A 16,750-nucleotide genomic window follows, 5' to 3' on the forward strand; every position below is an offset into this window, starting at 1 on the left:
TGGGCACAGACAACAGCACAAAGGGCAAGAAGGTAGAGACAACAATACATCACACAAAGCAGCCACAACTGTCAGTAAGAGTGTCCATGACTGATTCTTTGAATGAAGAGATTGAGAGAAAACTGTCCGGTTTGAGAGATGTGGAGGGTTAACACCTTTTAGTTGGCGCTCCCTATTTGATTTCTAGAAAAACAATCTTTTATCTAATCTTTCCTGTTTTCATTTTGCTCCACTTTTTGGTTTGCTCCCTGTCTTTAAGTTTGGTGTGGGTTTTTTATTTGGTTTGCCTCTTATTGGGCAAATTTAGTGGCCGCTCATGGGTGGGTGTCTTTTAGGTCCGAGTTGTTGTTGCTAGTGAATTTTCAGTGGACACCCCCATGAGTGTCTTTCAGAACCCCTCCTAAAACCTGGTTTCTGTCTGGGGAATGTAATCATCCGTATAGGCTACTTGCTTCTTCAAGTGTCATCATTAGCTGGCTAGCCGTAGCTTATTCAAAGAACCCATAAAGAATATAGGCTAGAAATAATTTCATATATTTTTATTATGTTTTAGGTATGACAATTTTAGTTGTGAAAATATAGCCTTGTTGGTGCTTTTCAACTGCACAAGTAGCCTAAGGAGAACATAGCCAAGTGGATTTTGTAGGCTGCCATTTCCTTTAACAATTTTACATTTGAATGTCATTTCTATCACTTCACAGTATATAGCTGGTTAAACTACTAACGCGGTCGGGATATATATATATATATATATATATATATATATATATATTCGGATAAACTACTAACGCGGATAAGGAGGGGAGTGGTTTGTGACAAGATCCACAAGAGCAGGTGCTCACCGATTTGTCAGCTCTTACTGCAGTTACACCTCCAACACTGCCAAAACAAGAGCTATGCAGTTGTTGGCTAACGCGGGTTAATGCTGCAACTGATTGAAACCTGCCCCTAGTCACACATAAAATAATGTTTTATTTATAAATCATAAAATTTCATGCAGAATCTATTTGAATTGCATATTTCCATGTCAAGTTCATGATTTCAAAATGACTTTGTTACAATATTTTTAAACAAACAATTTATGATTAAATCTGTGTATCATGACACAAGGTGAGACCCAGATGCAGACACAGGAGGCAGATGGTTGGAGTTTTGGATGTTTAATAAACCAAAAAGTAGGCAAGTGAATGGTCGTGGACAGGCAAAAGGTCAAAACCAGTTCAGAGTCCAGGAGGCACAGAGTGGCAGGCAGGCTTGAGGTCAAGGCAGGCAGAATGGTCAGGCAGGCGGGTACAGAGTCCAGAATAGGCAAGGGTCAAAACCGGGAGGATTAGAAAAAGGAGAATAGCAAAGGCAGGAGTACGGGAAAAAACGCTGGTTGACGTGGAACATACAACACGAACTGGCACAGAGAGACAGGAAACACAGGGATAAATACACTGGGGAAAACAAGCGACACCTGGAGGGGGTGGAGACAATAACAAGATCAGGTGAAACAGATCAGGGTGTGACACTGTATACAAATGTATTTTTAAAATATTTATTAGATCCCAGAACAGCAGTCTTGACATTGTAATTTGTGCTTACCTATGGCTAACCTTGTGGTTTGATCCCCGACCAAGTCATACCAAAGGCTTTAAAAATGAGACCTGATGCGTCTCTACTTGGCTCTCAGCATCAAGGAGATGCGCTAGACTTGTGTCCTGTCTAGAGGGTGTACTTGTAAATCATGCTGCTTTTCGCTACAGAAGCAGGAGATAGGCTCCTGCTTCTATGAGCCTTTCTGGCTTGTACAAGGTTACTTACTATGGCTTATTACAAACCTTCCATATACATACACTGTTATGTAAGAGCTGGCATAAACTGATTGATCTTCATGATCCCAAGACATGAACTGATACACATCCAAGTCTTAAAACCAGTATTTTATGTTTCACAAATCAATACAGTGTACAGTAAATGTGCATGAAGGGAGGCGTAACATTACCTATTCACTATGCATGATTTGTATTTATAACATCCGTGTGGTTTGGAAAAAATACTACTGAAATAGCTGTCCATTATATTCAACAAAGTTGAAGACGAAGAATAAAAAGTCAATGCATTGTTGGTCCTGTGTGGCTCAGTTGGTAGAGCATGGTGCTTGCAATGCCAGGGTTGTGGGTTTGATTCACAAAGGGGACCAGTTAAAAACATTTAAAACTGTATGCACTCACTACTGTAAGTCACTCTGGATAAGAGCATCTGCACATTTTTTTAGATGTGACGAAGAGACACATTTTGATGACCAGCACAAATCATCATACAATTATATCCATAAAGCAAATGCCTAAATATTACTGTAGTGACAATTACTCCTATTCATGTATGGCATATTAATCATCATTAGTGTAGTTAAGACCACTCAAGTGTAGCTCTCCATCACAATGAAGTACCCTATTGATAGATGTAGAGGTGATCTTTAATGCTTTAGATGATTTAGGATGTTTAGTTTCAATGGACAAAATTCTGATTGGATCTGTATCATTGTTCCAGGGTGAGAAAAGTGGGCGAACATCATCCTCATAACTTGGTCCGTTGGTAAATGAGTAGATGTGTGAACCATCTTCTGCATTAAAGAACATCACCTTCTTTTCCTTATAATCTAGAAAGATAGCAACTTTATCTGGAATATCTTTGTCAAGAACATGCTCCTTATCATCCATGGCTTTCAGTCTTCCCCCATTGGACAGACTGATTACCCAGAAGCCATTGGCAGGGCTGAGAACTAATTGTCCCTTCCTGTTAGCTGTTGCCTTCGTAACACCAAGTACCCAGTCATCCTTCTTCTCCACATTCACCTCCCAGTAGGTCCTCCAAGCACGGCCCATAATGCCCAACACATAGGGATCTTCATCAAACATCTTCTCATTACACAGTCTCTGTGGTGTTTCCTTTATCCAGCATACTGATTTACCATCTATCAGTAGGTTAGGGTGAGCTGTGTCCACATCCAGAGTTACATCCACTGAGGAAAGAAAACAGATACATACATACCGTTGATGACACATTTTTCTTATTTTGATCTTAAAAACCTCTAAGCTGTTGGGGTGGAGCGGGAAGGGTACAAAGCTAAAATATGGAAGTGTTTTAAGATGGTAATACCATATGTGCTATTTCATAACTTAGATGTCTTCAGTAATATACTACAATGTAGAAAATAGTAAAAATAAAGACAAATCCTGGAGTAGGTGTGTCCAAACTTTTGACTGGTACTGTTATTGTTTCAACTGCTGATTGTCCCTTGGTTGTTGATTGGAAAACGTGACAAAATATTAATAGCCATATGTAAGAAAAAATAATAATAAATAGCTTAGTACCTTCATGTAACTTCTCATCTGAAAAAATGAAAAGAAAATGAAAACAGAGAAGTGCAATAACAAAGCTCACATTTCATTCAAACTATCATCCTGATTAGTATACTGTATAAAAAATAGGGCCATTACCGGTTGACTGCTCCATGGTCTGCACTGATGCATCTATAAGTGAATCAAAATAATTAAAATATATTAACCTGGAAATACACAGTAAATAACAGGTATTCCTATAATGCTGTACTTACTGTATGGTATATCTTGATTTAAAAGTATGTCGTATGGTGGCATGTATGTGTGTGTAGTTTACATTCGTTACTGTACCTTGCTTAGGGGGTGTCTTTGGCTGTTCAATAACTGTGGTGTTATATCATTCATGTAAAAAAAAGACTTCATCATAATTTGATAAAACATTTTTCATCTGAAATACTTAAATCCTAGAAATCATATTTTAAACGTACAACATGGGGATTTTCTACTTTTGAAGTAAAACGTTTTTCACTAGAATTATTTGGGATGTCTGCTCCTGTACAACGTGTTGTTCAAATCACATAGTTATGACCAAATGTCCAAAGATATTACTTTGCTCTTTTGAACTAGACAATTATTAAATCCACCATTATGATTTTAATGCAGCAAATACAATCAACATAATGTACCTGTTTTGTCTTCAACAGATGTTCTACTGCAACAGCCACCTGTACAAAGAAGAACATGTAGTGCAATCATGATCTGATAAAGAGATGTACAGTATGTACTTTCTTTAGTTCAAAATGTGTGCATCTCTTTCTTCATTGATTAGTATATTAGTAATAGTTATAATGATATTAATTAGGGTGGGAGATATATTTTTGGGTTATATATTTATTTTCTTTCTTTTTTTTTTACATTATTAAAGGAAAACTCCACCCAAAACTATCTTTTAGTATTTCTTTCATTAGTCCATTGTTGATATAGTCCCAAAATGTTTTATATGTCAGCAATCTTTTTCAAGATATGTAACTTTCTAAACACAGACATCTGGCCCGCATGATGTAATTTGCATCAAAAGATGCTGCGTTATTCATCACATGATGGAAAATGCATCATATGGGATAGATTTCTGTATTTTGAAAGTCACATATCTTAAACTTGATTGCTGACATATAGAACATTTTGGGCCTATATCGTTTTTGGGTGGTTTTCCTTTTAATAATGTAAAAAACGAACTAAAATGTATAACCCAAAAATATATCTCCCTCCCTAATTGCCTTTTTTTTATTTTAAGAGTGTACAGTTTAATCTGTGCAGCAGATTTACCCATTATAGCTAACAGTAGAGGAGGACCAAGTTCAGAAACAGCTGTGTTCTGTATTATTCTTCTGTGGATAAAAACATAGGAAGAAGTGAGACAGTACCCCAGAATGTCAAAGTGGAATTTTGTTTGTAGAATTTTTGGGAAATTAATTAAAAATAAGAACACTTCTTGAGTCAGTAGGTATTCAACCCCTTTGTTATGGCAAGCCTAAATAAGTTTGACCAAAAATGTGCTTAACAGGGAAAACCATAAAAAAAAAAAACTGGTTATATCTCCAGTTCTGTTCGTGATATTACGATTCTAACAACGACAGTGTGTTAAATAGACGAACACTACATATACACAAAAGTATGTGGACACCCCTTCAAATTAGTGGATTTGGCTATTTCAGCCATACCCCTTGCTGACAGGTGTAAAAAAAAATCAAGCACACCGCCATGCAATCTCCATAGACAAACATTGCCAGTAGAATGGCCCGTACTGAAGAGCTCAGTGACTTTCAACATGGCACCGTCATAGGATTCCACCTTTCCAACAAGTCAGTTTGTCAAATTTCTGCCCTGCTAGAGCTGCCCCAGTCAACTGTAAGTGCTGTTATTGTGAATTGGAAACGTCTAGGAGTAACAACGGCTCAGCCGCGAAGTGGTAGGCCACATAAGATCACAGAACGGTACCACCGAGTGCTGAACGTATAGCGTGTAAAAATCATCTGTCCTCGGTTGCAACACTCACTACCAAGTTCCAAACTACCTCTGGAAGCAACATCAGCACAATTACTGTTTGTCGGCAGCTTCATGAAATGGGTTTCCATGGCCGAGCACCCACACACAAGACTATGATCACCATGCGCAATGCCAAGCGTCGGCTGAAGTGGTGTAAAGCTCGCCGCTATTGGACTCTGTAGCAGTGGAAACGCGTTCTCTGGTGTGATGAACCATCTGGATTTTTGTCGGATGCCAAGAGAACGTTACCTGCCCAACTGCATAGTACCATTTGTAAAGGTTGGTAGAGGAGGAATAATGGTCTGGGGCTATTTCTTCATGGTTCGGGCTCCTTAGTTCCAGTGAAGGGAAATATTAACGCTACAACATACAATTACATTCTATGTGATTCTGTGCTTCCAACTTTGTGGCAACAGTTTTGGGGAAGGCTCTTTCCTGTTTCAGCATGACAATGCCCTCGTGCACAAAGTGAGGTCAATACAGAAATGGTTTGTTGATCGGTGTGGAAGAACTTGACTGGCCTGCACAGACCCCTGACCTCAACCCCATGGAACACCTTTGTGATTAATTGGAACACAGACTATGAGCCAGGTCTAATCACCCAACATCAGTGCCTGACCTCACTAATGCTTGTGGCTGAATGGAAGCAAGTCCACACAGCAATGTTCCAACATCTAGTGGAAAGGCTTCCCAGAAGAGTGGACGCTGTTATAGCAGTAAAGGGGGGACCAACTCTATATGCATGCCCATCATTTTGGAATGAGATGTTCGACAAGAAGGTGTATGTAGTGTATTTGGGAAAAGTCAAGGATAAGGGGGACATGACTTTAAAATGTCAGAGTACTTAAACATTTCAATTAATTTTGCTACATTATGATGCTCTCTGTCTTTCTAGTGTTAATATACACAATCACAAAGAAAACCATTCATATTTTTTTTAGGAAGATCATAAACATGATCAAAGACAATTTATTTAAAAAGAACAGAATAGCATGTTTTGAGTTGCATTTATCTGTGCTTAGTAGCTACACCTTGCCGCTGAAATCAACTTGTTAATTTAGCATACATCACAGTCCCTGCCCTACCATAGTCAACACGCACATTTTACAGTAAAAATATAATGGAATTTAACAGAAGAAAGGATATTTTTCCAAAATGGCTGATCATCACCAGTAGCCTTTTCACATGAGGAACTCACACAGAGCCATGGTTATTCTAGTAAAAAGTTGTACCTGAAAACAGAGACCATCTGCGCAATTTTGTAGAATTGTTTGGCAAAAACAGGTTCATTAGAAACCTTGGAATCTGGATCATTTAGCTATTTGATTTAGAATTGTAGGACCCCTTTATTAAGGTATAAAAAATACATATCATATTTGATTAAAAAAATACCAGTCAAAAGTTTGGACACACCTACTCATTCAAGGGTTTTTCTTAATTATTTATATTTTCTACATTGTAGAATAATAGTGAAGACATCAACACTGTGAAATAACACATAGAATCAAGTAGTAACCAAAAAAAAGTGTTAAACAAATTAAAATATATTTTAGATTCTTCAAAATAGCCACCCTTTGCCTTGATGACAGCTTTGCACACTCTTGGCATTCTCTCAACCAGCTTAATGAGGAATGCTTTCCCAACAGTCTTGAAGGAGTTCCCACGTACGCTGAACACTTGTTGACTGCTTTTCCTTCACTCTGCAGTCCAACTCATCCCAAACCATCTCAATTGGGTTGAGGTCGGGTGATTGTGGAGGCCAGGTCATCTGATGCAGCACTCCATCACTCTCCTTCTTGGTAATATAACCCTTACACAGCCTGGAGGTGTGTCGGGGCATTGTCCAGTTGAAAACAAATTATAGTCCCTCTAAGCGCAAACCAGATGGGATGACGAATCGCTGCAGAATGCTGTGGTAGCCATGCTGGTTAAGTGTGCCTTGAATTCTAAACAAATCACTGACAGTGTCACCAGCAAAGTACCCCCACAACATCACACCTCTTCCTCCATGCTTCACGTTTGAACCACACATTTGTTTAACCTTTATTTAACTAGGCAAGTTAATTAAGAACACATTCTTATTTACAATGACGGCCTACCGGGGAATAGTGGGTTAACTGCCATGTTCGGGGCAGAATGACAGATTTTTACTTTGTCAGCTCGGGGATTCGATCCAAAAACCTTTCGGTTACATGCCCAATGCTCTAACCACTAGGGTACATGCCGACCCACACATGCGGAGATCATCCATTCACCTACTCTGCGTTTCACAAAGACACGGCGGTTGGAACCAAAAACCTCAAATTTGGACTCATCAGACCAAAGGACAGATTTTCACCGGTCTAATGTCCATTGCTCGTGTTTCTTGGCCCAAGCAAGTTTCTTCTTCTTATTGGTGTCCTTTAGTAGTGCTGATGGTTTGTTGATCGGTGTGGAAGAACTTGACTGGCCTGCACAGACCCCTGACCTCAACCCCATGGAACACCTTTGTGATGAATTGGAACACAGACTATGAGCCAGGTCTAATCACCCAACATCAGTGCCTGACCTCACTAATGCTTGTGGCTGAATGGAAGCAAGTCCACACAGCAATGTTCCAACATCTAGTGGAAAGCCTCTTTCTGATAGGGTATAGCAATTAAAATGCCTGGCCTGAATGGGCCTCTGTAGGATGATATAGAAGAAGTCATATTTGGTATGATCTGTTCCCTTCTTTGTCAATGCACCCTGCGCTGGTCATCAGTCTATACTTTCATAGTTCAGGTTTTGATGGGCCAGCTGTGCAGGCAACTGTTGTCTTACAATCAGAAAATAAACTATGGTCTTATTTTAGTATTCACAGTCTATGCGCTTCTGGACCAATCAATACATTTTCTGACTGACTACAATTTACATTTGGTGTCCTGAGGTTTCTAATGACCTATTTTAACAAATACATTTAGCCATTTATTATTTATTATCGAAGATTTACATAATTGAGAACGTAACGGTCATGATGACCGTCATGACCATTCTAGTAGTTATGGAATTGCGCTGCTCCTAGTGTTAAGTAACACTGCAAAAGATGTGGCAAAGAAATTCACTTCTTGTCCTGAATACAAAGCGTTATGTTTGGAGCAAATCCAGCACAGCACATCATGAAGTACCACTCTTCATATGGTGGCTGTTATGGGTATGCTTTTTATCAGCAAGGACTATGGACTGTTTTTTGGATAAATAGAAACGGAAAACAGCACACACAGGCAAAATCGTATAGGAAAACCTAGTTCAGTCTGCTTTCCAACAGCCACTAGGAGACTAATTCACCTTTCAGCAGGACAATAACCTAAAACACAAGGCCAAATCTACACTGGAGTTGTTTACCAAGATGACATTGAATGTTCCTGAGTGGCTTAGTTACAGTTTTGACTTAAATCAACTTCAAAATCTATGGCTTTCTAGCAATGATTAACAACCAACTTGACAGAGCTTGAATAATTTTTTTAATAATGGGCAAATATTGTACAATCCAGGTGTGCAAAGCTGTTAGAGACTTAAATACATTTCAATCCCACTTTGTAACACAACAAAATGTGTAAAAAGTCAAGGGTGTGAAAAACTTTCTGAATGCACTGACATTCTTTGTAATGTATCTGTTCAGGTGAAAAGACAAGATAATCATTGTATTACCCTGAAACACAGATTGTACTGAAGGTAATGCTGACCATAAAACATTGATAAGAAAGTATCATTGCAGGAAACTCTGTATGCTATTCTGAGATATAGTACTGTAGTTTCAAACCCAAGGGCAGAGAGATGAAATTGTGGAATAAAGGCAATCACTATAATGCTTACAAATGTGAGCAATATTTCGCGCAAATGGTATAGATAATAACTGAATTAATTGGTATAAAATGTTTTTGATAGTGATATAGTGTTAAGAAATAAACAAATAAGTCATCAAAGAGCACAGGAAATTAAATGTTTCACTAACATGCTACCTGACAAAGGAGATGATTGTGTACAACAGGAAAAAGAGGACCGAAGCACGCTCCCATTCTCATAGACGGGGACGTAGTTGAGCAGGTTGAGAGCTTCAAGCTCCTTAGTGTCCACATCACCAACAAACTATTATGGTCCAAGCAAACCAAGACAGTCGTGTAGAGGGCACGACAATGCCTATTCCCTTTCAGGAGACTGAAAAGATTTGGCATGGGTCCTCAGATCCTTGAAAAGGATCTACAGCGGAACCATCGAGAGCATCCTGACCGGTTGAATCACGGTATGGCAACTGCTCGGCCCCCGACCGCAAGGCACTACAGAGGGTAGTGCGTAGCTAGTTATCCTGTTGAGGACCTGATCCCGGTATTGGGATTTATTGACAAGTGACCATGGCGGGAAATTCAAAACTGCAAGAATCTAATAATTTCAATTTCTCAAACAATCAACTATTTTTCACCATTTGAAAGATAAACATCTCCTAAATCCAACCACATTGTCCGATTTCAAAGAGGCTTTACGGCGAAAGCATAAAGTTAGGTTATGTTAGGAGAGTACATAAAATAGCTGTGTGTAATGTTTTGTCAATTCAAAGACAGGCGTCACCAAAAGCAGATAACCAGCTAAAATTATGCACTAACCTTTGACAATCTTCATCAGATGACACTCCTAGGACATTATGTTATACAATACATGCATTTTTTGTTCCATCAAGTTCATATTTATATCCAAAAATAGCATTTTACAGTAGCGGTGAAATTCAGAATTTTTTTCTCCCTCAAATGCTTCCGGTGAATCAGCGTTACAATTTACAAAATTACTATTCGAAAACATTGGTAAATTATAATATTGTCATTCAAAGAATTATAGATTAACATCTCGTAAATGCTACCGCATTGCCAGATTTCAAAATAACTTTACTGGGAAATCACACTTTGCAATAAACGGGGTGCTATGCTAAGAACATGCTAAGAACAATAGGCTAGGATATACAGGTTAGCACCATCTAATATCAATAATACTATTGTAAATAAAACCTTACCTTTGATTATCTTCATCAGAAGGCACTTCCAGGAATCCCAGGTCCACAACAAATGTGGTTTCTTTCGACAAAGTTCATAATTTATGTCCAAATAACTCCAAGTTGTTCCATGTTGTTAGGCTCCTCAAAATGTAGGGCGGGGGGGGGAAAGTCACGACGAAAAGTAAAAAAAAAAATCTATTTACGTTCGTTGAAACATGTCAAACGTTGTTTAGCATCAATCTTTAGGGCCATTTTTAACGTGAAACATCAGTAATATTTCAACCCGACCTCTCCTGTGTCTTGAAAAACGTTTTTGAAAAATGTCTCGCCTCACATGCACGCGCATGTGCGCGCAATAATGAAGTGACGACATCCCAGGGACGTCAACTTCCCTGCATTCTAATTCGGTCTTTGTTCATCATAGACGCTTCAAACAACTTTATAAAGATCGTTGACATCTAGTGGAAGCCGTAGGAAGTGCAAAATGAATCCTTTGTCACTGTGTGATCTATTAGCAATGACTCGAAAATAGTACAGCCACAAAATTCTAATTTCCTGGTTGTATTTCTCTCAGGTTTTTGCCTGCCATATGAGTTTTGTTATACTTATAGACACCATTCAAACTGTTTCAGAAAATTCAGAGTGTTTTCTATCCAAATCTGTTAATAATATGCATATCCTAGCTTCTGAGTTGGTGTAGGAGGCAGTTAAAAATGGCCACATATTTCTTTCAAAATTTTCAATACTGCCTCCTAGCCCGTAGAGGTTATCTGGCTAGCTAATAAAAGTCAGAGCAAACGTAGCTAGCTAACACAACCTGATACCAGTGCTGGTGGAGGCCTTATCAGCATGTTGTTTGTGCAACAGTATCTTCTAAATCAAAGAGGAATAGGCGAAGCGTCAATATGCTGGCTATATGAATAAAGATTTAATGTAGACAAAGATTATAGGGTCCCCTAGGAAACACGGAACATCACTTTGGTTCCTACCCTGTCACAATAACTCTTCCATGGCATTTTCATTCATTGTCATGTCAAACAACACTGTATTCAAAGTGCCCACGTTTCTATTCTAATTACAGAAGTATAATAAACATTCTATTTCCATGATTCTGAAAGTTCACCTAAGTGTTTTGATCTAAATCGCAATTGTAACATTTGGTTAAAAATAAGGCCTAGTATTTTTGCCCATATTGTGGCAGTGCGGAGATGATCTCAAATGACTGCAGGAAATTCAGAAATTGATGGAAATGCAAGAAATTATTTTAGGTTGAAATTGAATTGAACAGTTTAAAACAATCCGAATGGCGAATGACCCATTGAAATAATTTAGAAAATTAACTCAGCAAAAAAAGAAACATCCTCTCACTGTCAACTGCATTTATTTTCAGCAAAATTAACATGTGCAAATATTTGTATGAACATAACAAGATTCAACAACTGAGACATAAACTGAACAAGTTCCACAGACATATGACTAACAGAAATGGAATAATGTGTCCCTGAACAAAGGGTCAAAATCAAAACTAACAGTCAGCATCAGCTGCAAAATCTGGACCCCTACAAATCAGCCAGGCTAGACAATCTGGACCCTCTCTTTCTAAAATTATCTGCCAAAATTGTTGCAACCCCTATTACTAGCATGTTCAACCTCTCTTTCGTATCGTCTGAGATTCCCACAGATTGAAAAGCTGCCTCGGTCATCCCCCTCTTCAAAGGGGGAGACACTCTAGACCCAAACTGTTACAGACCCATATCTATTCTACCCTGCCTTTCTAACGTCTTCGAAAGCCAAGTTAACAAACAGATTACCGACCATTTTGAATCCCACCGTACCTTCTCCACTATGCAATCTGGTTTCTGAGCTGGTCATGGGTGAACCTCAGTCACGCTCAAGGTCCTAAACGATATCATAACCGCCATCGATAAGAGACATTACTGTGCAGCCGTATTCATCGACCTGGCAAAGGCTTTCAACTGTCAATCACAACATTCTTAATGGCAGACTCAACAGCCTTGGTTTCTCAAATGATTGCTTCGCCTGGTTCACCAACAATTAGAGTTCAGTTTGTCAAATCAGGGACCTGTTGTCCGGACCTCTGGCAGTCTCTATGGGGGCGCCACAGGGTTCAATTCTCGGGCCGACTCTCTTCTCTGTATACATCAATGATGTCGCTATTGCTGCTAGTGATTCTTTGATCCAGCTCTATGCAGACGACACCATTCTGTATACCTCTGGCCCTTCTTTGGACACTGTGTTAAAACCTGTTGGGGCTATTCTGAGTACATAGCTCGGCCATCACGGCTAGCTATTTTGACACCCACCAAGTTTGGTGCTCACTAAACTCAGAATTACTATTAGAAAAATTGGATTACCTTTGCTGTTCTTCATCAGAATGCACTCCCAGGACTTCTACTTCAACAACAAATGTTGTTTTTGTTCCAAATAATTCATAGTTATATTCAAATAGCCCCGTTTTGTTCGTGCGTTCAGGTCACTATCCAAAGGGTGATGCACGAGTGCATTTCGTGACAAAAAATGTCAAAATATTCCATTACCGTACTTAGAAGCATGTCAAACGCTGTTTAAAATCAATTTTTATGCTATTTTTCTCGTAAAATAGCGATATTATTCCAACCGGGCAACGTTGTATTCATTCAAAGGCTGAAAGAAAAAAATGGAGTAGTCTCGTGAACGCGCCTCTCAGTCTCACTGTCCCCAGGCTGACCACTCACAAACAGAGCTGCTGTGCTTTGCCCAGAGACAGCAGACACCCCATTCCACTTTCTGGCGGCTTCTGAGAGCCAATGGAAGCCTTAGAAAATGTCACGTTACAGCACAGATGCTGTATTTTCGATAGAGATGCAACAGAAGGACAACAAATTGTCAGACAGTATCCATACTTCCATACTTCCTGTATGGAATCTTCTCAGGTTTTTGCCTGCCATATGAGTTCTGTTATACTCACAGACACCATTCAAACAGTTTTAGAAACTTTAGGGTGTTTTCTATCCAAAGCCAATAATTATATGCATATTCTAGTTACTGGGCAGGAGTAGTAACCAGATTAAATCGGGTACGTTTTTTATCTGGCCGTGTAAATACTGCCCCCTATCCCCAACAGGTTAAGAATTATAGATACAGAACTCCTTTATGCAATCGCGGTGTCAGATTTTAAAATAGCTTTTCGGCGAAAGCACATTTTGCAATATTCTGAGTAGAAAGCTCGGCCATCACAGGCTAGCTAATTTGACACCCACCAAGTTTGGTGCTCACTTAACTCAGAATTACTATAAGAAAAATGTAATTACCTTTGCTGTTCTTCATCAGAATGCACTCCCAGGACTTCTACTTCAACAACAAATGTTGTTTTGGTTTGAAATAATCCATAGTTATATTGAAATAGCTCCGTTTTGTTCGTGCGTTGAGGTCACTCTCCGAAGGGTGACGCGCGGGTGCATTTCGTGACAACAAATTTCAAAATATTCCATTACCGTACTTCGAAGCATGTCAAACGCTGTTAAAATAAATTTTTATGCTATTTTTCTCGTAAAATAGCGATAATATTCCAACCGGGCGACGTTGTATTCATTCAAAGACTGAAAGAACAAAATGGAGTAGTCTCGTGGACGCGCATCTCCAGTGTCACTGTCCCCAGGCAGGCCAGTAACAAACAGAGCTGCTGTACTTAGCCCAGAGACTGCAGAGCTCTCATTCCACTTTCTGGCGCCTTCTGAGAGCCAATGGAAGCCTTAGAAAATGTCACGTTACAGCACAGATGCTGTATTTTCGATAGAGAGGCTACAGAAGGACAATAAATTGTCAGACAGGGCACTTCCTGTATGGAATCTTCTCAGGTTTTGGCCTGCCATATGAGTTCTGTTATACTCACAGACACCATTCAAACAGTTTTAGAAACTTTAGAGTGTTTTCTATCCAAATCTACTAATTATATGCATATTCTAGTTTCTGGGCAGGAGTACTGACCAGATTAAATCGGGTACGTTTTTTATCCGGCCATGAAAATACTGCCCCATATCCCAAAGAAGTTAATAACCGTTGCACAGGTGCATGTTCATTAATTGTTTATGGTTCATTGAACAAGCATGGGAAACAGTGTTTAAACCCTTTACAATGACGATCTGTTAAATTATTTAGATTTTAATGAATTATATTTGAAAGACAGGGTCCTGAAAAAGGGACATTTCTTTTTTTTCTGAGTTTATGTGTTGCCACCCTAATCACACACTAATCATGAAGAAAATTTAGAACTTTTATTAATCCCAAAAATTAAATACCGTCAAATACCGTCAGAAATGTTTAAAATACCATGATATGAAATTTTAAGTCAAGGACTGAGTCAAGGACTGTTCTCTCTGCTACCGCACGGCAAGCGGTACCGGAGCGCCATGTCTAGGTCCAAGAGGCTTCTAAACAGCTTCTACCCCCAAGCCATGAGACTCCTGAGCATCTAATCAAATGGCCACCCAGACTATTTGCATTGCTCCCCACCCCCCCGTCTTTTACACCGCTGCTACTCTCTGTTGTTATCATCTAGGCATGGTCACTTTAATAACTCTACCTACATATTACCTCAACTAACTGCTGCCCCCACACATTGACTCTGTACTGGTACCCCCCTGTATATAGTCTCGCTATTGTTATTTTACTGCTGCTCTTTCATTACTTGTTACTTTTATTTCTTCTTCTTTTTTAACTGCATTGTTGGTTAGTGGCTTGTAAGTAAGCATTTCACTGTATGGTCTACACCTGTTGTATTCAGCGCATGTGATTATTACAATTTGATTTCATTTGATATTTCAAGGGATTTGTTTGAAAAAATTGTCATGTTCAGTAATAATAATAAAAAAGGCTTTACCTTGGTTCTCTCTGATACGAGTGTCTCGTTCATGAATGTGCCCTCGGAATGGAATCTACTCAGATTAAGGAGGTAATCATTAATAGCAGCTAACAGATTGACAGCACCATTACAGTTGTGCACAAAGTCCACAATGACCCAAACACCATACAGCGAGCAGTTATGCTAATGTTTTCTTAACCTGATTTATAATGTTGAATTTTTATACATTTCAGTTTGGGAGAGATACAACCTGTTTTCACATTCAGAGTGTAATCACTCGGTCATCTTATACTATTGGTCATATGAGAACCAAAAGCTGGAGATAAGTAATCACTTCATTTCAGCTAGTTACTGTTTAACCAAAAGCAAGGTATCCTGATACTGTATTATTAACCTAAAGATGTATGGTACTACGTCCGCGGTCCGGTCACACAAATTTCCTAGGTTGCAAAGCTCAAGATGGATATTTTCATTTATTGGCATAGTAACAAACCCCCACCTCAGGACCCATGCGTGCATGACACAAACTGTTCACACTACTCTTGTTGGCGGAGACAGTTTTGCCGTTTTTAACCTGTGTGGTGGTCATGTTTTTGTTATTCACCCAATGTTCGCAGGTCTGATGGACCCACAACATTATTTTAAATTTTTTTTTTAAATACTGCCATAACTATAACAATACTTAGATGTTGACTTAAATCAATTACAAGCAATATAGACAGCATACATGGTTCATATTTGCCATTTACCTCTGCTAGATCCCATTCATTAATAAAAGCGCTTTTCGCTATTCAGATCCTTCCAAGCTCTACCAGCTTGGGTGGGGAACATCGCTGCACAGCTATTTTCAGGTCTCTCCAGAGATGTTCAATCTGGTTTAAGTCTGGGCTCTGGCTGGGCCACTCAAGGACATTCATAGACTTGTCACGAAGCCACTCCTCCATTGTCTTGGCTGTGTGCTTAGGGTCTTTGTCCTGTTGGAAGATGAACCTTCGCCCCAGTCTGAGGTCCTGAGCTCTCTGGAGCAGGTTGTCATCAAGAATCTCTCTGTACTTTGCTCTATTCATCTTTCCCTTCCATCATTTCAGCTTCAGTCCCTGCAGCTGAAAACCATCCCCACAGCATGATGCTGCCACCACCGTGCTTCACCGTAGGGATGGTGCCAGGTTTCCTCCAGGTGTGACGCTTGGCATTCAGGCCAAATAGTTCAATATTGGTTTCATCAGACCAGAGAATCTTGTTTTTCATGGTCAGTGCCCTTTAAGTGCCTTTTGGCAAATTCCAAGTGGGCTGTCATGTGCCTTTTACTGAGGAGTCGCTTCCGTCTGGCCACTCTACCATAAAAGACTGATTGGTGGAGTGTTGCAGAGATGGTTGTTCTTCTGGAAGGTTCTCCCATCTTCACAGAGGAACTCTGTATCTCTATCAGAGTGACCAACGGGTTGTTGGTCACCTCCCTGACAAAGGCCCCTCTCCCCCGATTGCTCAGTTTGGCAGGGAGGCCAGCTCTAGGAA

The 16,750-nt window shown here is 39.5% G+C and overlaps 1 protein-coding gene across 3 annotated transcripts; it reads right to left on the bottom strand.

Annotated features, from left to right (window-relative positions):
• Window positions 1-1,526: 1,526 nt before the first annotated feature.
• LOC106577958 (butyrophilin subfamily 1 member A1) lies at window positions 1,527-15,485 on the bottom strand. 3 transcript variants are annotated; one of them, XM_014156443.3, is made up of 7 exons: window positions 15,254-15,485; window positions 4,653-4,714; window positions 4,013-4,051; window positions 3,678-3,710; window positions 3,486-3,518; window positions 3,360-3,377; window positions 1,527-3,007 (listed from the first exon to the last, which is right to left on the bottom strand). In XM_014156443.3, exons 2-7 carry the CDS (start codon window positions 4,654-4,656, stop codon window positions 2,376-2,378), a joined length of 759 nt encoding a protein of 252 aa, XP_014011918.3. In that variant the 5' UTR covers window positions 4,657-4,714; window positions 15,254-15,485; the 3' UTR covers window positions 1,527-2,375. The 3 variants fall into 3 exon arrangements, with proteins under 3 accessions (XP_014011918.3, XP_045557434.2, XP_045557435.2); XM_045701478.2 differs by lacking the exon at window positions 3,678-3,710; XM_045701479.2 differs by lacking the exon at window positions 4,653-4,714 and having other exon boundaries at window positions 15,254-15,321.
• Window positions 15,486-16,750: the final 1,265 nt, after the last annotated feature.

The sequence above is a fragment of the Salmo salar genome, chromosome 18 (genome assembly GCF_965601325.2).
Source record: "Salmo salar chromosome 18, fSalSal1, whole genome shotgun sequence".
Classification (NCBI taxonomy): domain Eukaryota; kingdom Metazoa; phylum Chordata; class Actinopteri; order Salmoniformes; family Salmonidae; genus Salmo; species Salmo salar.